General features: G+C 32.6%; 1 protein-coding gene across 1 annotated transcript; it reads left to right on the forward strand.

The window, feature by feature from the left end:
• On the forward strand, window positions 1-27,461 carry LOC149956015 (cytochrome P450 4V2-like). Its single transcript, XM_090166736.1, has 11 exons — window positions 1-167; window positions 15,675-15,790; window positions 17,343-17,431; window positions 22,203-22,393; window positions 22,620-22,689; window positions 23,585-23,714; window positions 23,771-23,950; window positions 25,277-25,450; window positions 26,785-26,851; window positions 27,112-27,291; window positions 27,367-27,461. Exons 2-11 carry the CDS (start codon window positions 15,725-15,727, stop codon window positions 27,381-27,383), a joined length of 1,164 nt encoding a protein of 387 aa, XP_090022862.1. The 5' UTR covers window positions 1-167; window positions 15,675-15,724; the 3' UTR covers window positions 27,384-27,461.

A 27,461-nucleotide genomic window follows, 5' to 3' on the forward strand; every position in this document is an offset into this window, starting at 1 on the left:
GACTCGAATCCACAAACGGTCAAATGGTTCTACCTTGGTAAATAATGGTCAGATCTCGAGAAAGAAGGTAGCTGTCGCATGCTGGAATCTTCACGCTGCCGAATATTACAAAATTCGGTACCACCAACACACCGATAAGAAACGGAGCTCAATCTAACATGTCTTCGGTGAGTTTGTCTAGCAAATTGGGATGATGTAACACGACTTGTTTTCGAGTTATTAGCGCTTTCATGGAATTTTTCTTTTTACGACCTTTGTGATTTTAGTAAAAAATTTCTCGACTACCTATTGGTCAAATCCGATCGGGCTCAAGCTATTTAGACCTGCTCCCCTTACACGCTCTATGCGGCCTGGAAATTTCAAATTCTTACCTAAAACAGATTTTGAGATATTCCTCCTGGTTCATTTAGTGGACACACGGTATAAGATTTAAAATAATTATAATATATTTAGCCCACGTTGTGAAAATGGCTTTAAAAAAGTATAGCATTTTTCTTTGTATAGTGCCCAACACCCTTTTGGATTTTAAAATCGAGCCACAGGCTTTAAATTAAATTCGTTTTTATACTATCTTCTCCTCTTTAACCTCAAATAACCCGTAAATCATTCGATTCTATCTAATATAATACAGGGTATTAACTAAAAAACGATACAAGGGAAAAAACTCAAAATTTATTTTAGCTAGAAATTTGAAACATTCAGTACACATAGAACGTGTCATTTGGTAGGGCGTCTTTAGAAATTGCTAGCTCAGATGATCTTTAACTCATGGTTCAAGATCATTCAAAGTCTTTCTCGAAAACCAATCGACTTAAAGAAATAGTTCCAATTTGAAAGGTTTTCATCGTGGTGTTTGGCATCGGGTTAAAGACATTTAGACTTCAAATTTCAATTTACACACTTCAAATTGGAACCATTTCTCTAAATCCATTGGTTCTCGAGATAAACTTTAAATGACCTTGAACCATGAGTTGAATGTCATCCGAGTTTGAAAATTCTTAAGACTTCCTACTAGATGAGTGTAAAAACCTTTGCTTAAATTCCCAGCTAGTGAAAACTCTTATTGTATCCTTTTTTTATGCCCCTGTTTAATTTTTAGGTCTACGAATGTTTCCCAATATACCAAATTTTTCCCTTTCTTTTCTTCAAAATGTACCACACCAGCACCAACAATATCCTGCCCTTTTATATTCTTTGACCTACTCGATCCTTTCTAAATGACGGGGGTCAACTGCGGGGACGTGGGGTTCAAAGCTTTCCTCTCAGTCGACCTTCCATCACCAAAAGTTACCCCCCCCCTTTAACGTTACCCCCCCCCCCTTAAGGTATAAATACTCCATGCACGACCGTTTTGGTCAGATTTCTCATGTACTCTCTCTCTTGGATTTGAACGTTGAAGGAGGTTTCCTTTAATAAAGATATTTTTAGACTTTTACTTCGTCTTTACTTAAATAACTTAGTAGCCCTAACGGAGCGAGGCAATAATACGGCCCTCTGACGTTTTTTTCAGTCGGCGTCAGAGAATTAAACAAATAGCTCTCCCAATCCCGGTAGATAACAAAAACGAAATTCTACAATGAGTAAGTCTAGCAAATTTTGATACTCTAGCATGAGTACTTTTCGAGTTAATAGCCCTTCAACCTGGTCTCTGGTACATTACTTTCATCACGACTTCCTGTTTTCCCTAGACGTTTTAATGGTAAAATTAGGTAGTTTCAAATTTATTTACACCTAAACTGTGACGGGGAACACTTTTCTAATTGAAACCAACTTTCCATCTCTAATGGTTCGCGAGATAAATTTTAAATGACCTTGAAAACATGGTTCAACGTCATGGAAATTTCCGTTGTCATGTGATCCCCCGCATGTTCTATGTGTCCTGAAAGTTTCAAATTCTTAGCTAAATCACATTTTGAGTTATTGACCCTGTATTGTTTTTAGTTAACTCTCTGTACATCATATAGGTCTCGTAATTCCCAAAGAAAACTCAATTTAATTTTTTAAGTAGAACTCTTAATTTAATTAACGACCTAAAATAACTTTTAATTAACTAATTAAGTCAACCTAAAATTTTACCTAAATTATCAAAACGTCTACCTCTATAGTTTGACCTAATTTAATTCAATATATGCCACCCTTTTTTTCTTTCCTCCCCTACGCGCATGCGTAAGGCACTGAATAAAATAATAACTTGTTTATCTTGGTTTTTATTTTAAGCTAGGACCAAAAAAACACAAGGAGAACGCAGCTAGCCAATAAACACGCTAAGGCAGTGTTTTGTACAAATTTCATTGGACTTACCTTTACACTGAGCGTTTTACGGAAAGGGGGAATACAATTTCCGAATTTCACCCTTCTGACGGAAGCAGGCACTAAAGCATCTAACCAATGAAAAATGTACACAAGGAAATGCACGACTTTTGACGGGTTGCGTTCTCCTTGTGTGGGGTGCTGTGTTTGTTGCTCCTAGTTGCAAGGAAGTTGATAGCGTCCGGATTTTTTTTTCTTTCGGGGGGCGCGTGCGAAATTGAACGAGCCATCCTAATTTGAAATATTAAGCAGCTGGTGCTTTAAAATAGAACGCTTTTAGAAGAATATCCTTTCTATCTTTATTACTACTTCTAGGCAAATCGCTGAACAGGTTTAAAGCTTCTATTAGCCAGCGGTCAACGCCCAATAAACAAACATAGTCACGAAGAAAAGCGTCACCCACTGTCTCCATTATCTCACATTTCAAAGCAAAGGCTCCCGAGGATGTGGCCGATAACATTGTTCAAACTATCATTCAGTTCTGGATTCCTGATTGTAGCCTCGCGAGTCTGGATCGTTTTTTCAATAATATACAGCGAGTACTTTTTCATTTCCATCGCCTACCTATTCTTCGACAGCGGACGTTTCAGAAATCAGTTTAGTTTTTTCGTTAACGGCCTCGTACACAACTACATCCTGTACACTGTCTTTAAATCTAGAAAAGAATCGCGAGCAACGTTCTTGGAACTCAGAAAGAGACTGGATAGGATTAATAAGAAGCGGTACTTTCTACTCGTGAAGAAATTGAAACTAGCATTTCTGGTACTAGCGGCTTACGGATTCGTCGTATTGCTATTGGGAAGTGAGCTCTCTAGAAAATGGTACGATTCGAGCATCGGAGACATTAAAAACCAATCAAACCGCAACGATTTACTGGCTTTCTTCTGCTTGAATTGCGACACCAGTAAGTCGCCGAAATGGTTGCATCAGTTCGCGATTTACATGGATTTATTGTTCCACCCATTTTTTTTTCTCCTGGTTTCGATCCCGTACTGCGTTATGGCCCATATTATTAGCGAGCTTCTCGTCGATCTTCAACGAAAAATGGAAAGCATCCAATTGGGAGTCGACGGATCCACTAAATTGCGACTATTACGGAGAAAGTTATACAAAATATACCAATTGGCGACGAAAGTGAACGCGTTATTTCATAATTTGATTCTGGCTTGGTACGGCGAGACTTTAATCTCTTGCTGCGAGAGAGTTGTCATGACGATCGAAATGTTGTTCGACAGTGAGAACGATTGGTATACGACCATGTACTTAATGCTGTTTTCATTTCAAGACTTGGTTTATTTGTGCGCGCTAATTTTTATCGCGTCCAGGGTTAAATTGGAGTTTGAAAAATGTTTCGCTTCGGCTACTTTACTGATTAATCGGGCCGTTGACTCGGGGAAAATTATGGAAACGATGTTGCTTTTTACGCAGCTGCATGCCAACAAAGTCGAACTACAAGCTGGTGGTTGTTTCGCTGTTTCGTGCAGATCATTTCTGTCGTTTTTGGGTTTGGGCTTAACGTATACCGTTATTTATTTGCAATTAAGTCCCAAAGTATTGGAGATTTTTAAAAAGTAAAAGTATTATTTGTATAAGAAAAAGGTTCAATGGCAGTACTCTAAAGCCACGGTCGCCACAGACCACCTTAAAAACTCATTTAGAGAAACTCGTCATGAACCCTGGTTTCAAAGGATAGGTTGACATTACGTACTGGTTTCCAATGTGAAAATGGTAGATAAAATTGGACTCCAAAATTATATCCAAAATTGAGCAGAAAGAAATTCAACATCGATCGAAATTCAACTTTATGCCGATTTGAACAAAATTTTTTGATCCAAACCAAATGGGATGTGTCTTGATTCCAGTTAATTTTATTTTTATTTAAATATTGTATCAAGTTATTTTCGTAGGGTTTATATTGTAGAATCTAAAATAGAGGAAATTATAGCGAACCGCTCTGGAATTATATTTGACGTTGTAATTTTTGACGTATGGCCACGAAATTGGCAATGCACATATTCGATCTTGGTGACAAAAGTTTCATTATAAAAAATTTAGATCTTAGAGGAAAACCCCTTTAATCAGTGGGGAAAGTGGGGAGTGAACTCAACGCGAATGGAGTTTTAAGAAAATTATCACCCAGTTAATAATCCAAAATTTATTAATTGAAAAAACATATTTGTATAGTACATTTTACCCATAGAGACCTAAAGAAATTCCCGAAAATTACTTTTTGGTGATATTAAAAATGTGGGGATTTTTTAACGGGGTAAGTCATGTACTTAAAAACTTGGAAAATAACGAAACAGAATCTTCAAATGTTTATTTGAAGATTGATTTTTATTAAATATTTATTAAGTATTTATTTTGTTTAAATTTAACAGTCAAGGATTAAAAAGATGTAAGCCTAGTGGAAAGTAGAATAATTTCGTACCTTTTGTATCAGGGTCGAGTAAAATTTTTAATTTATTTTAATTTCCCTAATTAGAATGAGTAACGTGCTTAGTTGTAAATGGGTCTTCAGTTTCCACCTTCCATAAAAATTTGTTGAGGTTAACTGCAATAGTAAGTGTAGGGAGCTTATACGATATCTAACCCCGCCACTGGTAATTGGCTTTACAAGTCGCTAGTTGACTTAGGCTGCTGAGAATCTACAGGGCTTGTATTGCTCTAGGGCATTTACCTAGCACCTGGAAGCTGTCTCAAGCAATCTTCATACCCAAACCTAGTAAATCTGATTACCTGGAAGCTAAGGCATTTAGGCCAATTAGTCTTACCTCTTTTCTCCTAAAAATTCTGGAGGAAATGGTGGACAACTATATTAGAGAGGAGGTTCTTTGCAACTCTCCTCTGTCGGCTGCGCAGCATGCCTATCAGAAAGGCAGGTCTACTGAGACCGCCCTACATGGTATCAGCAGCTGCCTAGAGAAGGCAATTGAGCACAAAGAAATTGCGCTAGCAGTTTTTCTTGATATTGAGGGAGCCTTTGATAAGGTCTCCAGCGCAGTTATACTTAAGGCTGCGAAAAGGTTTGGTATCAATGACACATTGTGCCTTTGGATCAAATCTATGTTAACGGACCGGAAAGTGACATCCTCCTTGCTGGGTGACTCCCTTATGGTCTCCATAAGTCGTGGTTGTCCACAGGGGGGGGGGGTTCTTTCTCCCCTTCTGTGGTGCCTGGTGGTGGATGAATTTGTTCGGAGGTTGAACAGGGGAGGATGCCGCTGTTACGGTTACGCTAATGATATCGCTATCATCATTACTGGGAAATTCCCAGTAACAGTGAAGGACGTAATGAGGAGGACCCTAGCATCAGTTGAGAGCTGGTGCAGAGAGGTCAACCTCATGGTTAATCCTAATAAAACTGTCTTAGTTCCATTTACTCGTAAAAGGATAAAAGGCATGTTCGAGGGTATTTCCTTATTTGGAAAGGACCTAGTGGAGAGCACCGAGATGAAGTACCTCGGGGTTATCCTGGATAGCAAACTAACATGGAAGCCACACCTTGACTATATAGTCAAGAAGGGCAAAATGTTATTTTGGAGAACTAGAAGTGCAGTTAGCAAGACCTATGGCCTAAGCCCCAGAGCTGTGCACTGGCTGTACACCATGATCATCAGACCTATCCTGTCTTATGCAGCTGTGGTCTGGTGGCCAAGAGTTACTTTAAGGACTGTGCAGTTTGATCTGCGCACTCTACAAAGTCTGGCTTGTGTCGGCATTACAGGAGCCATGAGAACAGCCCCAAGCGCTTCTCTGGAAATACTCCTGAACATGCTTCCTCTCCACCTTTTTTTTGAGGAAGCTGCCTTTTTAGGTGCCTATAGGCTTAACCAAAATGGCTGGTGGAAGGCTAATAATTGGGAGCAAAGCCACACCAAGCTTTTTCGGGATATTTCCAAACAGATTCCGATTCTGACAATGGGTTCTGATTAGAGGTTGGCGTTTGAATAAGAAATTATACGATTGTTTTTATTTATCCATAACCGAGAATTATTCAGAAATATTCGAAGAATATGATTAATTTTGCATGTTAAATCGTTGTTTAATCGTATAACTTATTCGTATAAAAAAATAATACTAATTTTAATGATTAATTGAAATTTTGGCGGTTAATTTATTTGTTCCGCCGACCTCTAGTTCTGATATGATGGTTACTAAACTTCACTTTAGTAAACCTTTTGAGGTCAACTTCCCTAGCCATGCGGAGTGGAGTAACATGGCCCTCGGTACCAGAGGAGAGATCGTCTGGTTCACTGATGGGTCTAAGGCCCACTATGGCACTGGTGCTGGGATGTACTGCCTTACTAATAATTTTGGCTTTTATGAAAGCCTAGGGATACACACTAGTGTATTCCAGGCGGAAATTTTTGCCATTTGCTCCTGTGTTGCTTACTGTTTACATCAGGGGTATCATGGGAAGGTTATGCAGATTTATTCGGATATCCAGGCCGCTCTTAGAGCTCTTAGCCAGTATAGTATTCTTTCTAAACTGGTTCTTAGCTGCTTAGATCTCCTCTGCGCTCTTGGGTTGCACAATAAAGTTCAACTTTGTTGGGTACCTGGGCATAAGGGGCATCTTGGGAACGAGAGGGCTGACGCCTTGGCCAAGGAAGGTGCGAGGGCTGGGTTCATTGGGCCCGAACCTGCTCTCCCCATCTCCCGAGGACTTGTACGTGGCTTGATCTCCAAGTTTATGTCAGATCGTCAACTCAGACAATGGTCTGAAATTGAGGGTCAAAGGCAGGCCAAAGAGTTCACTCTTGGCCCATTTAGGCAGAGAGCTAGAGAATTACTCTCGCTCTCTAGGTCCAGTATTAGGATTGTTACTGGCCTACTTACAGGCCACTGCCATCTGAATAGACATTTAACGCTTATTGGGGTCAGTGATGACCCGATTTGCAGAGCTTGTCTAGCTGAGGAGGAAACTGCATCACATGTACTCTGTAGCTGCGATTACTATGCAGCCCAGAGATTTGAGCATTTGGGTTTGCATCGGTTGGAGACGTATGACGTCTCTAACATCACGGCCGGGCAGATTTTAAGCTTTGTGTCAGCAATAGGACTTGTTTAAGTCACCTAGTTTGGGGATGCACAATGGACCTTAGGTCGAAGTGTTTGGCTTGCCACCCCACTCAATAATAATAATAATAATAATAATAGGCTTATTAGCCTATGAGCTTAGCTAATTATTATATTAATAATAATTATTATTATTATTAAATTATTGTTAATTGTGATAAACCTATTCCAATAAATATGTTATGTAGAAATTAATTCTAGGTTATCTGGTTTCTTCAGAAATTATTTAGATAATCATCTTGCTATTAATTTGGTAGAAAGCTTATTAGGGTTATCTTAGGATATTTTACGTGGAAAACATTTTAAAATTATTAGTGTTAATAATTAATGAAGTGTCAAGGAATTTAAGAATTAGTATCCCAATTTAAAAATCCTCGGTTTCATTTAAACAGGGTAATATTACTAGAAATTATTAAGGTCAATTGTCAATGACAACCTTGGCTTACAAATACTTTATTTCCTTAAAATTTAATTATTATTTACTCTAATAACATGGCCGTGTTTTCTGATGTAAAACATCCTGGTAAATCGTTTGGAAACATTCCGAGGTCTGTTTCAAGAACGCCATTTTCACTCAGGTGAAACAGCGCCCTAAATTCTAAAACAACACAAACACTTAAATATATTCAAATTTGTTCTAAGTATATTATCGAATTAATAGTGGTAATTCTGAGTAAGAAATATTTCATTTTTTTTCTCTAACATATATTGGTTGGCTTTTTACCTTTTAAATATCTGCTTGATATTATCACCAATTTAATAGCTGTAATTTTTATTATTCTAAGATTATTTTATGTACTTATGATGTAAGGTATTTGATCCGATAAACGAATAAATTTAAACTAACGGGATAGGTCAAGGTAAACTTAACGCGCAAAGATGACATTTTGAGATATTTCTTTATGGGCTGACAAAAACTGTATTAAACCAATATATAACATGATTGTATATTTCCGAGTACTTAAGTAAAAGTCCATTCTTGAATTTAATATTGATTTTCGAGAGCAAACTTTCCAAGGCTGTTAATACGTTTGCTCAACAATCGGTCACACCCTAGAATAATATCAGATACTATATGAACAAGAGGAGTATAAGTTGGTTTTTGAATTCCATATAAACGGCATAAAACGTATTCTTAAAATGGGGAACAAACGCTACAATCACAAGTCCGTTACGAAATGCGTGACCTTCGTGACGTGGTGTTGGTTAATTTGGTCGGTTACCTTCAACGAGTACTTGTGCGCCAATATGCTTTATTTGTTCCTCACTAACGGAATTCAAAAATATTATTTCGGCTTTCTCGTGACGGGCCTAGGTCAGACGTACGTTCTTTTCAAAATTATCCGAGGAAGGAAACCGATGAAGGCGACGGTTCACGAATTGTTGAAACGGTTCAAAGAGTACGATCAGCGAAAATATCGTCGTTTCGAGAAGAATCTTAAAATTGTGTGTGTCCTCTTAGTTCTATATTCGTTTGTTTTATCGCTGTTGGGAGCAATTCTGTCAAAAAATTGGAGCGAATCGAACATAGAATTCCTTAAAAATGTAACTCAATTCGAGAGCGTCTTGTGGTTCTTTTGCTTCAGTTGCGATACCAGTGAAGCGCCCAAGTGGTTGCACGACCTCGCTATGTATTCCGACTTCATTCTGTATCCGTTAACGGTGCTGACCTTCTTTCTGCTTATATCCATTCCATATTGCGTAATCTCTCACGTTATTGGCCAATTACTGCAAGAACTCGTTGGAATACTGAAACTGAATGGAACTGTTTGCCAATTGCCCGTAGTCAGGTGGAAACTGTTAACGATTTACAGACTGACAACGGCGGTAAATGACGCGTTTAAGGAGATCATATTTGTGTGGTTTTCGGTGACCTTGTGTTCTTGTTGCGAGCGAATAGTCATGTTAATCGAAGTATTACATAGGATGTCGATTAACAACGGCGTTACCGTGCTGTATTATTTTGTCTTAACTTTCCAAGATGTAATTCATTTGGCCGTTCTAATTCTGATGGCATCCAGTGTCAAGGAATTGTCGGAAAAATGTTATTCTTCGGCTACAGTTCTTATTAATCCGGGTTTAATGTACGGAAATTTACTCGAGGTGCAAATTGTATTTTCCCAATTGAAAGCTAACAAAATAGAACTGAAAGTGGGGTCCTGCTTTACAATCTCCAACAATTTATTGTTATCCTTTGTGGGATTGATCTTGACATATACGGTTATTTATTTACAGTTTAGTCCTCAAGTATTGTCCTTTATTCAACGGTAACGTATTTTTCTAATTAGTAACTGGTACGTCCAAAAAACCTTATTTTTATTTTTAATTACTAGCAAAAATTTTACATATATTTAGTTAAAAAGAAAGTGTTCATAATTCAAAGTAGTTTTATTCAAAATTTTTGATTCAATCAATGATGTAAAAAATATTTCCAGTGTTTTGATGTTAAAACTTTGTGGACGATGTCAATTATGCGACAAAATTATGATGGCTATTAAGTTAATTAAGTAATTCTGCTACCTCATTTTTCGGTTTGGGCACTTCATTCTCTATCACTGTTATGAAATGTACTTTTATTTTCTCGGAATTCTTACACTTTCTTATAATATAATGCCTACTGCTTCTTTGAAAGAAGTTTCAATTTGAGTTTTATGCTGTTTTTGTGGCTTTTCAGAAACTGTATTGTAACATTTCAACTCAGAGTTGAATTTTTGTAGTTAAAAAAAATCAGATCATAAATTTTTATTTAATTTGGATTCTTTATTTTACTGAATTTATGGTTTTTTAATTAGTTATTCACTCTTCTTCGGTCGATTTAATGGGTACTTTGCTTCTATTGGTTATAAAATCTAAAATCAGCTAGGCTAAAAGCTAAGGCATCACCCAAGTCAACGAGCGACCTTTGATGCCTTTAATTCAAGAGGCCGGGTTACAATGCGTAATAGGGTGGGTGCAAACCCTTCAAGCCACGCGAACCAACAGCTCCCTACACTCCCTATTATTGTTAACCACAACAAGTGTTATGGAAAAAAGTAACCAAATAACTCGAGGGAAAAATCTTTCAACCAGTGGGGAAAAAACATGCAAGTTTTATGGAAAATAATAACCAGTGGGGAGAGAACTTCTAACGCAAAAGTTTTCCGTGCTCTCAACACTCTGGGATCGAAACTGGCTCCTCTTGCTAACCACTTCGCCACCCCAACCTCAAATTAAATTCTATTACTATTTAATGTTTTAATCGGCTTTGATTTGTTTGGTATTTGGCCATCTTTAAATTCCCTTATGGATTTAATAGGCCTTTCTATAAAGTAACATTGGCCTTCTTGTTTAGATGTATCGGGCGCGTCACTCGTGACGTAGAAGTAACGTTTCACTATGATAGCCAATTAAAATTCGATGAATCACCCTTTTTATAAAGATCTAACCTTCAAAACCAAACTGAACTCCTACGTATCTTGTGACGAAAGCGATACATTAAAACAAGTTCGGCAAGCGTAATGACTTTATAGAAAGGCTTATTCAATAACTTTTTTAAAATTAGCTTATATTTGGATTCAAGACAACATTTAAATAAAATCAATTTAAAACCGCCAACCTTGATTCCTTAACGAACTTTTTTCTCAAAATGTTTCGTTGCAAAGGATAAATTTGTGTATACTGCCCGTAAACGTTGTATATGAAAATTAGGTAAGATTAAGTAACTATTATTCTTATAATAGTTCTTAAAAAGGTACTGAGTGCAATTGTTTCCTTTTAAAGTCCATCAACATTTTGGAGGTAATTTCTCTATGAAATGGTTCTTTGTACAATACTATACAATTATGAACAAGCGGAAGAAAACCAAATAATAAAGAAATCTAATGAAGCTTTTGTGGTTAAACTATTTTTGCCTCAGATGAAATCAAAATCATAAACCGACAGGTCCTAGGGTACTGGGTATCTAAACAATTAAATTAAGTTAAAAACCTTTTAAAATCTTACATTTCGTTTAAAAGTTAACTTTTATGTAGCATATGTTTTTTCTGTATTTTAAAAAAGAAATGAATTATTCTAGTTTTTTTTGCCCGTTAAATATAATATATTTAAATTTATGTATCGCGATTTTATGTTTTTATTGGTATTGGAAAAAAACGCTACTAAAGCATCTACCAAGTATTTCCGCTGTGTTTCCATTCGGACATTTGTGGTTTCTAATCCACGAAATGTCCTCAAAAACTCCCCTTACGACAAGTAAGTGGCTATATTACGCAAACTTCCCAAAGGCATTTCAAAACTCGCGTTGTTAGCAAACTTTGCTTATGAGGAGTTTCTTCACATTTATAGCTCACCTTTTTTGGTATTTCTAGCGCCTTTGGTAATCTAGCCTTAGCTTCAGCTCTTTGGTATTATTATTTACATTAAAAATAATAATTAATAATATAAATAATGATAAATTAATTTTTAATAAACTAATACTAAATTAATTATTAATAATTTAAATACTGATAAATTAATTTTTAATAAACTAATACTAATTTAATTATTAATAATTTCAATACTGATAAATTAATTTTTAATAAAATAACTAATACTAATTTAATTATTAATAATTTCAATACTGATAAATTAATTTTTAATAAAATAACTAATACTAAATTATTTATAAATAATTTAAATACTAATACATTAAATTTTAATAAAACAACTAATACTAAATTAGTTATGAATAAATTAAATATTCACTAATAAATTAATTTTTAATAAGTAAAATGTTCACTATTAAATTACTTTTTAATAAGTAAAATGTTCACTATTAAATTACTTTTTATTAAATTAAATGTTCACTACTAAATTAATTTTTAATAAACTAACAAACACTAAATTAATTTAAAGTTTTATAAAACTAACAAATACAAAATTCATTTTTTATAAACTAACAAAAACTAAATACATTTTTAATAAACTAACAAATACAAAATTCATTTTTTATAAACTAACAAATACAAAATTCATTTTCAATAAACTAACAAATACTAAATTAATTTTTAATAAACTAACAAATACTAAATTAATTTTTAATAAACTAACAAATACGAAATTAATTTTTAATAAACTAACAAATACTAAATTAATTTTTAATAAACTAACAAATACTAAATTAATTTTTAATATACTAACAAATACGAAATTAATTTTTTAATAAACTAACAAATACTAAATTAAATTTTAATAAACTAACAAATACGAAATTAATTTTTAATAAACTAACAAATACGAAATTAAGTTTTAATAAACTAACAAATACGAAATTAATTTTTAATAAACTAACAAATACTAAATTAATTTTTAATAAACTAACAAATACGAAATTAATTTTTAATAAACTAACAAATACTAAATTAATTTTTAATAAACTAACAAATACGAAATTAATTTTTAATAAACTAACAAATACGAAATTAATTTTTAATAAACTAACAAATACTAAATTAAATTTTAATAAACTAACCAATACTAAATTAAATTTTAATAAACTAACAAATACTAAATTAATTTTTAATAAACTAACAAATACGAAATTAATTTTTTAATAAACTAACAAATACGAAATTAATTTTTAATAAACTAACAAATACTAAATTAATTTTTAATAACTAACAAATACTAAATTAATTTTTAATAAACTAACAAATACGAAATTAATTTTTAATAAACTAACAAATACGAAATTAATTTTTAATAAACTAACAAATACTAAATTCATTTTTAATAAACTAACAAATACTAAATTAATTTTTAATAAACTAACAAATACGAAATTAATTTTTAATAAACTAACAAATACTAAATTCATTTTTAATAAACTAACAAATACTAAATTAAATTTTAATAAACTAACCAATACTAAATTAAATTTTAATAAACTAACAAATACAAAATTAATTTTTAATAAACTAACCAATACTAAATTAAATTTTAATAAACTAACAAATACTAAATTAATTTTTAATATACTAACAAATACGAAATTAATTTTTTAATAAACTAACAAATACTAAATTAAATTTTAATAAACTAACAAATACGAAATTAATTTTTAATAAACTAACAAATACGAAATTATTTTTTAATAAACTAACAAATACGAAATTAATTTTTAATAAACTAACAAATACTAAATTAATTTTTAATAAACTAACAAATACGAAATTAATTTTTAATAAACTAACAAATACTAAATTAATTTTTAATAAACTAACAAATACGAAATTAATTTTTAATAAACTAACAAATACGAAATTAATTTTTAATAAACTAACAAATACTAAATTAATTTTTAATAAACTAACAAATACGAAATTAATTTTTAATATACTAACAAATACGAAATTAATTTTTTAATAAACTAACAAATACTTAATTAAATTTTAATAAACTAACAAATACTAAATTAATTTTTAATAAACTAACAAATACTAAATTAATTTTTAATAAACTAACAAATACTAAATTAATTTTTAATAAACTAACAAATACGAAATTAATTTTTAATATACTAACAAATACGAAATTAATTTTTTAATAAACTAACAAATACTAAATTAATTTTTAATAAACTAACAAATACTAAATTAATTTTTAATAAACTAACAAATACGAAATTAATTTTTAATAAACTAACCAATACTAAATTAAATTTTAATAAACTAACAAATACTAAATTAATTTTTAATATACTAACAAATACGAAATTAATTTTTTAATAAACTAACAAATACTAAATTAAATTTTAATAAACTAACAAATACGAAATTAATTTTTAATAAACTAACAAATACGAAATTAATTTTTAATAAACTAACAAATACGAAATTAATTTTTAATAAACTAACAAATACTAAATTAATTTTTAATAAACTAACAAATACGAAATTAATTTTTAATAAACTAACAAATACTAAATTAATTTTTAATAAACTAACAAATACGAAATTAATTTTTAATAAACTAACAAATACGAAATTAATTTTTAATAAACTAACAAATACTAAATTAAATTTTAATAAACTAACCAATACTAAATTAAATTTTAATAAACTAACAAATACTAAATTAATTTTTAATAAACTAACAAATACGAAATTAATTTTTTAATAAACTAACAAATACGAAATTAATTTTTAATAAACTAACAAATACTAAATTAATTTTTAATAACTAACAAATACTAAATTAATTTTTAATAAACTAACAAATACTAAATTAATTTTTAATAAACTAACAAATACGAAATTAATTTTTAATAAACTAACCAATACTAAATTAAATTTTAATAAACTAACAAATACTAAATTAATTTTTAATATACTAACAAATACGAAATTAATTTTTTAATAAACTAACAAATACTAAATTAAATTTTAATAAACTAACAAATACGAAATTAATTTTTAATAAACTAACAAATACGAAATTAATTTTTAATAAACTAACAAATACGAAATTAATTTTTAATAAACTAACAAATACTAAATTAATTTTTAATAAACTAACAAATACGAAATTAATTTTTAATAAACTAACAAATACTAAATTAATTTTTAATAAACTAACAAATACGAAATTAATTTTTAATAAACTAACAAATACGAAATTAATTTTTAATAAACTAACAAATACTAAATTAAATTTTAATAAACTAACCAATACTAAATTAAATTTTAATAAACTAACAAATACTAAATTAATTTTTAATAAACTAACAAATACGAAATTAATTTTTTAATAAACTAACAAATACGAAATTAATTTTTAATAAACTAACAAATACTAAATTAATTTTTAATAACTAACAAATACTAAATTAATTTTTAATAAACTAACAAATACGAAATTAATTTTTAATAAACTAACAAATACGAAATTAATTTTTAATAAACTAACAAATACTAAATTCATTTTTAATAAACTAACAAATACTAAATTCATTTTTAATAAACTAACAAATACGAAATTAATTTTTAATAAACTAACAAATACTAAATTAATTTTTAATAAACTAACAAATACTAAATTAATTTTTAATAAACTAACAAATACGAAATTAATTTTTAATAAACTAACAAATACTAAATTAATTTTTAATAAATTATTTATTATTCATTATCAAATAAGTAATTCATTAATTAATTTTTAATAACTTAGTTATTGACCATTATTAAATCAGTAATAAATAATTAATTAACTCATTATTAATCATTAAATTAGTAATTAGAAAATAAAAATATTTGTTATCTTTGCAGCCTTTTTACAATTTTTGCACGCACTGTCAAAAATATTTGAAAAAGAAGGGATGTTCGTGTTACGCGCGTGGCCGGCGAAAAACGTCGTCGTTCTTTGCTCGGTGGACCACGCTCAGGTGAGCTTCGCAATTTTCAATATTTATATTAGAGCAATTGATTAAAGTGGAATTGGTTAAATAGTAAACCAAAAATGACTATCAGGTTTTAAATCAATTTCTAAATGTTAATCATTTAGTTTCGACAGTTAGGAAAATATTTAAATAAAATTATCCTTGGGTAAAGTGTTATTTAAGAAAATAATTCAATTTAAACTCTTCAAATGTATTTTTAGCTGTCCATTTTATTGTTAATACGAAACCCAAGTGTTGGTTCTCTAGTATTTTTATTTGGTTTTATAAGTAAAGTACTGTTGCAATGAAATAAGATAAGAGTTGGTATTAATTTAAATAATTTTGTAGATTTAAAATTGAAAACGACAAAGATCACAAAAATGGGCAAATGACCAACTTCCGGACCTCCCATTTTAAAATTATGAATTATGGCTATCGATAGAAATATCATTTACCATTTTACTACAAAGCTGTCAAGAGTTATTCCCCGAACGGCGGTGGTAGAAACGGCGGCTACATACCAAGTGAAAATATTACAAACAAACCCTTTAGGGATTATCAGTAAAAACTAACTATTAATTCTGTATCTATTCAGATGGTTGAGATATGGAACGTTATTCTGTGACCATGATTTACTTCATAGTTAATGCTATTACAGAATAGCTTCGATGGACATTTTTAAATAATCTTTATTTAAAGCAAGTGTCGGCTCGACGTTACAATGTATTTTATATAGGATATATAATTTAGGTTCAAGTCCATTAAGTAGAGTATAAGTTGTCTAATTATAATAATTATAAATGGTTCGACGCGGACGTTATTGTTTCGCTATTTGGTATTTTAGCTTCCCTTGTCATTTAGAGATGGCACCACACTTTCCAGCAAAGCCGTATTTTCTAAGAATTGGATATAATAGATTCATCGCCATCTCTAATAATAACGGCCTTATCATAATAAAGGTGGCAATGATAGAGCCGGCAGTTGCTTTAAATAAATTGTCAACTGTTATTCTGTAAAATGAGGAAGATTTCAACTCCGACTATGCCGACGATGTCGCTATGCACGCTCGGTGGCACGTAAAAATTGGAGCATGCGCCACGTGCCTCTATTAAACAGAAACGGAAAAGCCCCCTAATATTTGTGTGGCACTGTAAGAGTAAAAATCGTCCCTCATTAACCGAAATTATAATAAAAATAATTATAATTATTATGTAGATACTCGCCAAAAGTGTAGATTTTGAATACATAATGGAAACTAGGAGCAACAAACACAAGGAGAACGCAGCTAGCCTTTAAACACGCTAACGCAATGTTGCGTACAAATTCCATTGGACGAACCTTTACGCTGAACGTTTTACTGAAAGGGGGAAGACAATTTCCGAATTTTACCCTTTCGACGGCAGCAGGTGCTAAAGCGTCTAACCAACGAAAAATGTACACAAGAAAATGCACGACTTTTGGCGGGTTGCGTTCTCCTGGTGTGGGGTGCGGCGTTTGTTGCTCCTAGGTGGCAACCTCAAGGAAAATTATTCTTTTTACGAAACAAAGCTTTTTCCAGGTCATGCTGTCAAATCGGGAAGAAGTTCGAAAGTCATCGTTCTACGCCACATTAAGATTACTGACGGGGGATGGGCTCTTGACTTCCAAGTAAGAATCATTTCCAAATTAAAATTAATAATTTGAGAAATCATCTTCGTTTGCTTATTTGTTTATTGTTCTTTATGCTCGGCTTCTAAGGCGGAAGTGAGTGGTTTTGTGTTTCTGGGAAAAAATAAAAGATGGCGCTGAAACACGTATCTTGCTGGTGTTGTCAGAAAAATATTTTTATTCCACGTGATTTAGTTAAACCAAGAACCCATAGACGTACGTACCAAGAACAGAGGAAAGGAAATTTTCCTGGATCGCCTCCTAATCGTTTTTTTAAAGAGGCGGAGCTATTGAGTCTTCTTCCACTATTGTTACTTCTAAGAAGAAGGCGCGAACCCTTACATATACAGAAAATTACATATTATTTTTAAGTTGGTTTCAAGTTGGCTTTAAGTTGTCGTTATTAAGTTTCAAGTTGGCTCTAAGTTGGCTTTAAGTGTCCTCCATTAAGCGAAATTAGAGTTGGTTTTCAGTGGTTTTTATTTAGTTTAAGTAGTTGTTAGACCGCTTATTTTTTTGGTTACTTCAGTTACTACAGGCGGAAAATATAAAAAGGCGGGGCTTATTTTGAAAATATAGATTAGGAGGCTCCACGACGGGCTAAAGCTAAGATTACGTGTTCTTAGTACGTCTATGGGTTCTTGGTTAACCTCATTGTACTGGTAAAGTTGAGGGCATTTAAAAAACGATACTTTAGCGCGTCACATTTTAATTTTGCTCACCAAGACCGTAGCGACTTCACGCGCCAGTTAGGCTAACTACTCAAAAATGTGGTTTAAATTGAATATAAAATTAGTTCCTTGGGCTAGCGGTGCCATTTTCAATCGTAAACTAGATTAATATCAAACCTATCGAGAGCAGTTTTAATTTTAAAAATCGGTCCACTAGTTCAAGGGCGCCAGTTTCCAAATACAATAGTTTGTAAAATATTTCAAATTCAATCTTAAAAAGAAATGTTAATATAAATCTTCAATCATTGACTAGTTAAGGTTTGTAACAAAATTGTGCAAAAAACCGAGGTTTAATATCTTAATTATTGTAGAATTAGGAAGTGCCGTAAGAACGTCTTATTTCTAGAGTTATTGCTGAATTCCCCCTTAATTCGGACTTAGTTTCGAGATAACCAAAGAAAAGGTTTTAAGAAATCTAATTATCATTAAAACATTATTGGTCCTCGTATCCCTTACACTGCCAGCTTATACAAGACAGAGCTGTGCAATCGCTCTTTGAATTTCTCTAGCTTAAGGTCGCTCTAACTACGTTTTCTTTGCTTGCGCGTCGGTCACATGTTCATTTAATTAGGGATGCACCGAAATGGGTACAGTCGATATATCGGCTATTCGTGGCCGATAATATCGTCCGATATGTTGGCGGTAATATCGGACGATATATCGGCTGATATTAACAAAGTTATCTATCATAACAGTAGTGTATATGATAAAATCATTGTAAAGACGGTTCAGTAAACTTTTATACCATTTTATTCTAATTTTTCATTAAAAAACGTTTGCAAGAGTGTTACGGTGGAAACGTATAATGTTAATTGAACTAATAAAAAAACTTAATTATCTAAAGGGGGGTTATAGCGATAGGGGTGGTTCGTACAATTAGTAGCTGCGTTTAAACTTAAAAATAAGATGACGAAACGTCCGAAAGCGAAAAGCGAAGTGAAGAAAGTATAGAGTGCCAGCAGCTTGAAACGCTGCGACGTCACCAATGTTAAACGTCTATTGAGAAAAAACGCGAGTTTTCATGACAACCATTACGGAAGCTACGGCTGTGACGTCACTAACTTTTAAAAACGCATCAACTGCTAGCACTCTATAGCCTCAGAGAGAGGGGACGTTTTTCACTTTCGAAGCGCGCTGGTCCGGTTCTGACCAGATAAGTAAACAATAAAAAGGAGAGGGAAAAGGGTCGGGTTAGCCGATAAAAACCCGGTTTGGAAAAGAAAATACGAAAGATAAAACGGAACTAAAATATAAAATGGGGGATATATTTACAACAGGGATAATTAATTTTTTACTTACGAGGAGGGTACCCGAGGTGTAAATAACCGATTTTGATGAAACTCGGGGGGTATGTAGATCTTGGGGTAATATGAATTTTCACCAAGGAAACGTTACGCTGGGCTTCCGTTTTGCTATGGCAACCGAAAATGTTTTTGACAACTTAAAATGAAAAAATCTACATTTAAAAAAGCATGGGATTTTCTCGGTTTCACAGGGGGCTACTTGATGAATTTCACCCAAAATGGTTAAAATTTAGCATTTTAGTTGAAATTTAAATTTTTAATTTTTTTGGGTTTTCAAAAATTTTCGAGTTTCATCAAAATCGGTGATTTACACCTCGGGTACACTCCTCGTTAGTTAAATATTACTTAGCAATTAGGTAAAATTGACAATGTGATTTAACAAAGAGCATATCTTAATATGTTTATTTTCATTTTACGTGATACATATATTTTCTATCACAAATCCCATATCGTGGTTTTGTATTTGTTTACACTTGCAACCCCCTGTCTAAAAAAAGGTATGATCTAGCTTCTGAAGTCTGGCGAGAATTTTCTAATTTTTAATTGTTTTTCTGATTTTTTTTTACCGACATCGGCCAAAATCGGCTTCGCTTAGAAAAAAAATCAATAAGACTTTGTTTCACGCGGAACATGAGTCGACCCGAAAATGCTAAAATTATAAAACCCTTACGCTATTAGAAAGGTTACCATGGAAACGAAATCACGTGACTCGGAGGTACAAGATAAACTATAGATTGTTAAAGTGAGGAATTCTGCGCGTTTTCAAATCCGATCACTAACTTTCGTTTCCCATCCGTAAAGGTGATGATGTGTTTTCCGTCACGAAGTTGGGAAAGACGTAGTTTACGATATACATGTATCTCGTGATCAAAGTTTCATTTAAACGGAAAATGCTTTTATGTTTTTTAAGTTACGATGTAATGTGTGTTTTTTTTGAAAATATTTACTTTCATTTCTAAATCTGTTATTCATTATTTTACTATGCCGGCGGGTACCAGTTTATACATGGATAAAACAAATTGGTCTTATTCCATTTACTATTTAAATGTATCTGAAAAGACTACCTGAACGTACGACCGAAAACAGAGAGCTTCAGCTAGTGATCTATAAAACGCGTATATGGACAGTAAATCTGTAAGGAAGGACACAGAGCTCATTCTAGGTTTGGCTACGGGGCGCCCGAAGGTAAGGTGGTTTTACACCCTAATACCTCGATGTACCATTATGTATGCAAATTTTAAGAAGTACACTCAAGTTGGGTTTGCAACGCATTATACGAATAGATTCTTATTGTACCGTAAAGTTCTATATGAAAAATTAAATCGAGCTAATGTCCTAGACCATCAAAGCTTATGCTAAAGAACGTAGATTTTAAAGAAGCTTGCCTTGATTGCGCTAAATTCGATTTAAAACTTCTACGAAATTTGAGCAGAAGAAAACAAATTAATGGGAAAAATACGACTAGCAACCGAAATTATTACTACTTTTATGTCAACGGTTTTCCTTCTGATCGTCGTTACGCTTCAAGGCTTCCTTAAAAGTTTCTAAAGATAATTCCAATTTCTTAATCGAAAGAAAAATCAAGCTTTCCAAATAACTCTTTTTATTTAAAACTACTACTTCTTTTATGGTAGGGGACCGCACAGTGCCGTCTTAAGGCATGGGATAAATGGGCTACAGCCCAGGGCCCCCAGCCAGTTTTGGGGGCCCGGAAAGGCCAGCCATACAGCTTCTACTCTAGGGATAAGGGTTTAGTTGGTTAAATATTATTTATGCTCATTTAATATTATGTATCTTTTAGTTACGTCTAAAGTGATTTGACTCATCGCCACATCGCGTATCATACGGTACCTACAATATCTAAAACCTAACAGCGAGTCACTGCCTATGTTATACTTTTTAAATTAAAAGTTTTGGTTGATTATTGTGTAGTTGAATTTAAACAACGGGCATACAAAGGCTGACCGTTGGGGATCGCAAAGGTCTTAAGAAATAATTTAGCCCAGGGCCCAAAATGTCTTAAGATGGGCCTGTGACCGCAATTTAGTCCCTTTGAAAATTGAAATATGTGCTCTGACCATAGAAATGGTATAGATACCTCACGCTGCATACGGGTCCGAGGGAAGAACACGCAAGAGACAGCTAGCAGAAGACCAATATTTTCTGGATGCGCTACGTAACACATCTATCGGTGACCAAAATTAGCATTTGGAAAATATTTTTTGGATGCGCAAATAATAGTGCTATCTATCGGTGTTCAAAATTAGTATTTGGAAAAAGGAACGTGGTAGATTAGGCCTTATAATGTTGATAGTCCTAGAGTAACGCGAGGGGTAAGACAGTCTCAGATAATCTGTACACCGAGTTCGTGCATTTAGCACTGTTAAAGGTACATATTTTCAAGAGTTCGTGAGTTCCATTTAGCACTGTCAAAGGTACGGCAGTGTACACCGAGTTCGCAGAGTGTCTTACCCCTCGGAGTAACGTGGAGTTGAAGTCACGTATCTTTTGTTCCTTTTGGTGGAAAGATGGCGTTATAACGTAGTGCAGTCAGAAAGAATAGGAAGTGACACGCTTATGGTACTAGGAGGCATAAGCCATTTCCACCAATGAGAAAGCGGGTGAAAGGTTATTGATCTTTGCCATTTCTTTGAATTGACAATGAATGTGATTCTATCAAGTTTTACAGTCAAATCATTGCAAGGAAACTAGTACAAAATTACGTTTGAATTTCAGTGGTGGGGAGAGCTATAGACATCACAAGCGGATTATAAGTCCCAACTTCCAGAAGAAAATGATGGAGAGACATCAAGTTATTATGAGCCACCACGCTTACGTTTTGGGCCAAAGATTGTCGTCCATCGAAGAAGGAAATGCATTTTCCATATTGGACTATGTTCTACCGTGCACCTTCGACATCGCCGTTCGTAAGTATCAAATTTATTATTTATATTAATGGCCGTTCTAATACTAATATTGTATCTTTTGGCAATTAGTTCAATTTAAATTACTTTTAATATGAAGAAATTAAAAAATAAAGGGTTAGTTAATTTTTAAATTTTCAGGCTTTTCTGATAAAATTCAGAAATTATTGTCTGTAAATTTTGTGAATCGTAGTTACGACTACTAAAATAACTTTTGCAATATTTTCAGAAACGTCATCAGGTGCAAATATTGGAGCCCAATTTAACGAAGATTTGAAACTGCCACATTATCTTTCACGGTAATTCTTGCACTGAAAACCAAAGTGTCTGCAGATACTAAATTGATTAATTTTTATAAGTCCATTACAATCTTAATAATAATAATAATAATAATCAGCTTGGCTAATACCCATGGCACCACCTTAGGCCCAAGTCATCAAGAGACTTTTAAGCCATTAATTCGGGTGGCCGGGTTACAATGCGTAGAAGGGTGGTGGCAAGCCCTTTATGCCACGCGAGACAACAGCTCCCTATTAACGTTAACCTCAACAAGTTTTTGTGGAAGGGGAAACCGAAGATCTCGGGGGAAAACCACTTAAACTAGTGGGGAGAGAACTAGCAAACTCTAAGCAGTAGGAGTTGTTCCGAGTTTTCACCCTGTGCCCCAAGCTGGGATCGAACCTGGCTTCTCTTGCTGCGAAGCGAAAGTGCTAATCACACCGCCACCCCACTATAAGGTCCTATTAAAAATGTAATGACTCGATCGATTTGAATCAAAGTTAGCCAATGACCATGTTGAAATTTAAAATGGTGGAATTGACCTTTAAAATGTTTTTATAGAAAATATTCTAAATTCTTTTAATAAAAATAGCTATTATGAATGGTGATTTCGACCTTCAAAATGGCGATCTTTTAAAATTGGGAAATTTGGTCACCCCTGCACTGGCAGGTAATGTCCATCGTTACCCATTCGTGGCATGACAGTTTAGAAAGTTCTTACCCATTCTACAGCTGAAATATCGTAAGGAGATATACAATCCAAATATGGTTTAATACGGCGTTCTAGACAGTAGCGCCCCAAGTGAGTAATTACGGAAGCTTGACTTTCCCTGCTATATGGTTATAATTACTTTGTAGATTTACGAAATTAAAATATATTAATTTAATGGTAATTAATTCATGATGGTGTGATAGAATTCAGGCCATATGGAACAAACGACTCGTGAATCCCTGGCTTCAATTTGATCGGCTGTTTTTCGGATTTACAAAATTGGGACAAGAATTTCGGCATATTGAGCTATACACAAGATCTTATTTCGGAAACGTAAGCAATTAAAATTAACTTGCGGTGCGTATCATTTGTAAAGTTATTTTACGCAGTTGATAGCAGAAAGAAAGGAAAAGATAAAATCCCAAAATAATCTCGCCAAATTATCGAGCAACGATGAGGAAGTTGAGAGCCTTTGCGTCTTGGATGACCTTATCATCCATCAACTCACCGCGAGCTCGCCTTTGTCAGACCAGGAAATCTTCGAAGAAATTGTTACGATAATTGCAGCGGTAAATAGATATTTCTTTAAAATTAAATGATTGAAAAATACAGAACGTTGTTCTTAAGTAGAAAGACAGTTGTTTTGTGCCTCTGGAAATCCTGTAAAAAACGTGTTCACAATAGCCAACATTTATCACCAATATTAAAGAAGTGTAGCAGTTCTTTTACTGAACGTTTTTAATATTATAAATTAACCGTGTTTTCAAAGGCAAATATTTATTATTTTTGGCCAAGTTTGTTCGCAAAAGATGTAGCATTATCGTTTACACCGAGGGGCAGGTCACTTCCTTGATTAACAACGCACCCCTCAAAAGATGAAATATGATTTAATCGTGATTATTTTGATTAAATTCAATTTAATCACGATTAAGTTGATTAAATCACGTTTAATCATGATTAGAATGTTTAAATCTGATTTAATCACGATTAAATGATTATATCTGTTTAACATGATTAAATCCCGATTAAAAAATTATATCGTGATTAGTATGATTAAATCGTACTTTAGTTGTGATTTTAATGATAAATTCTCGACTCGACCGATTATATTGATTAAATCGTGATTAAAATGATTAAATCTAATTACAATGATTAAATATAATTACAATGATTAAATCTAATTACAATGATTAAATCTAATTACAATGATTAAATCTAATTAAAATGATTAAATCTAATTACAATGATTAAATCTAATTACAATGATTAAATATAATTACAATGATTAAAAATAATTACAATGATTAAATCTAATTATAATGATTAAATCTAATTAAAAAGATTAGATCATGATTAGAATGATTAAATATCGTGTAAATGATTAAACCCTCATTTAAAAGATTAGATCATGATTAGAATGATTAAATCTAGTTTAAATCGTGATTAGATTTTTTAATCTTGATTACCCTGATTTAATCATTTTACTATGATGAAGACGCACCCAAAATGGAAGTGACCTGCCCCTCGGTTTACACGCTCAAAGATATTTCACCACCGAAGGAAATTATTCGTAATTCATAAACAAAAATTATACTATAAAATATGCTAATTTATTAATAAATAATGAGCTACCGAATATTATATTTTATTAAATTATTTTCCATAGTCAAAATATGAAAGCTTACTAATTTAGTTTAAAAAGAAGAAAACTTAGTGAATTTACAAACATATTTTTAATATCAAATATTTTCCTTCTTTTTAAAAAGTGAATAATCGAGCTATAGCGAATTTGAAGGCTGTGGACTGTTAACAATTTATGCTCAACTCTAATAGGGAAATTTCGAAATAAATTTATATTCACCTATTTATTGTTAATCAATGAAATAATTAATCAGGGATTCGAAACATCGGCCGACACTTTGACATGGACTTTGTACCTTATTGGACAATATCCCGAAGTCCAAGGGAAAATCCATCAAGAGTTGGACGACGTATTTGGCGAGGACGCTAACAGAGAGGTCACCTACGATGATATCAATCAACTGCAATACCTGCAATGCGCACTCAAGGTATGTTCTGTCTTACATTTAGATTACTTCGTGATGGAAGGAACCAATTCGCCATCTGATTAATTTTTACTTTTAAACATTCGAATGATCCCAATCGTCGATTTTGTAACCAAAATATCTAGGTTCAATAATTCAGACGTACTACCATCGACTATAATAAATAGGCTCAGATAGGGCAGACTTGGAAATATATCACTATCACACGAAATTTTGTAAGCACCACGGGAGTTCAACAGACCTCGTTTATTTTTTAAATTAGATAGTAAATTACGGATTTTATTCAGAGGTTTAAAAGGGACAGCACATTTTATTTCCCTTGAAAATATATTAGCAATTTTTGATAATTTTCCCGGGTAATAGGGTAGAACAACTCTACTTCACACCTCTCTCTTTTGTGGTACCCGGGTGGTATACTCTGCTCACTCTAATCTATTTGGTAATTTATCCACATAACATATTTCAATGGCTTCTTGTATGTTACAAAAATTGATATCCCTGTATACAAATGTCCACTAAAAAACGATAAATGATACATACCTAAAAAACTGAATATTCCTCGTACAGGGGACATTTACTAGTATAAAATTGAATGACCTTTAACCATGTTTTCCAGGTCATTCAAAAACTATCTCGAGAACCGCTGGGTTTACGGATTTGGTTCCAATTAGAAAAATGTTGCTTACCATATTATTATTTCACATAACTAAGATTTTGACCAATGAGAAGCCGATAAATTGAAGGTTAATGAATTCAGTGTTTGATAATAAAATATTCTGATTAGTTTTAATGTGACAAAATAAAATAAATACAGAATAGTTTACAACGGTTCAATTATGCCACCGTCGTTACACGAGCTCAAGCATATATCGTAGCCGACGGTGGCATAATTGAACCGTTGTAAACTATTCAGTATTTATTTTATTTTGTCACATTGTATGTATCGTCGTTTTCTAATTGTTTTTATTAAAAGCCAACAGAGATCCATACCTCTACTTGGTATGCTTATTTTGCCGTATCGCGTATGGTAAGATCACTCTGACGGATTTGGCCCCACCTACGAGAGAAAAAATCCCCTCTCACGTTGTTGATTGTTAAGTTAACATAGTGACGTCAAAAACCGTCAGCCACATCGAGACGAAAATCTGCCGCGATAAGCATTCCAAGTAGAAGTATGGATTCCTGACGCCAATTATAGTGTACGAGTAAACGTTGTTTTGGTTTTTCTCTATTTAAATTAAATTACAAAATCAATTTGAAACGGACGGGAAATGACTGAACTTTAATCACTGATGAGTCCTTTTAACTGGTTAACAATTAGTGATTATTTATCGCAGGAATCAATGAGGCTGTACCCGGTTATTCCTATTGTTGGCAGAGAGCTGATGAATGATTTGCAATTAGGTATTATAATTACCAATTTTATGGTTTTTTAGGAATTATAATTCTTATTTTAAAAGAAACTGACGAGATAAACATTATTCATAAAAAATATACTAAGTTTTTTATTTGTATTTAAATGAATAGAGGCAAAAATTTACATGTCATAATTTAATTTTCATTTAGAATCTGTCAATTTGTTTCCTCAATTGTGCTAAAAAGTCAGATCTTACATATTTTCTTTTATATGCACAGTTTCACATAGCATGCAATTCATATTTCAGGAAATAAAGTAATTCCCAAAGGAACTGAGGTGTTGGTTTTCATAAGCGCCATTCACCGAGATCCAAAGTACTACGACCATCCCGAAGAGTTCATCCCTGAGAGGTTTCTACCCGAAAACGCAAAGGACCGAAATCCGTTCTCTTTCATTCCATTCTCAGAAGGGAGCAGAAGATGCATTGGTAACAATTTCACGTCACTATTTAGGATTGAATTTAATTTTGCTTTCTTATATAAGGTTCTTCTTTTGCGTCCAGAGCCAATGCAACGATAATATGCTACATTTTGCGTCGTTTCAAAATTGAGTCTTTTGGAGCGCGAGACGTTGTACGAACGAGTTTCGAAATTCACG

The sequence above is a fragment of the Leiobunum rupestre genome, chromosome 2, assembly GCF_980474605.1.
Source record: "Leiobunum rupestre chromosome 2, qqLeiRupe1.1.hap1, whole genome shotgun sequence".
NCBI classification, from domain to species: domain Eukaryota; kingdom Metazoa; phylum Arthropoda; class Arachnida; order Opiliones; family Sclerosomatidae; genus Leiobunum; species Leiobunum rupestre.

What these genes read in the sequence shown, in the direction of transcription:
- LOC149956015 (XM_090166736.1), top strand. Translation starts at nt 15,725, where the DNA reads ATGTTCGTGTTACGCGCGTGGCCGGCGAAAAACGTCGTCGTTCTTTGC. An exon ending in GCTCGGTGGACCACGCTCAG is followed by an intron (nt 15,791 to 17,342) that starts GTGAGCTTCGCA and finishes AGCTTTTTCCAG; the next exon opens with GTCATGCTGTCAAATCGGGA. An exon ending in GATGAATGATTTGCAATTAG is followed by an intron (nt 26,852 to 27,111) that starts GTATTATAATTA and finishes TTCATATTTCAG; the next exon opens with GAAATAAAGTAATTCCCAAA.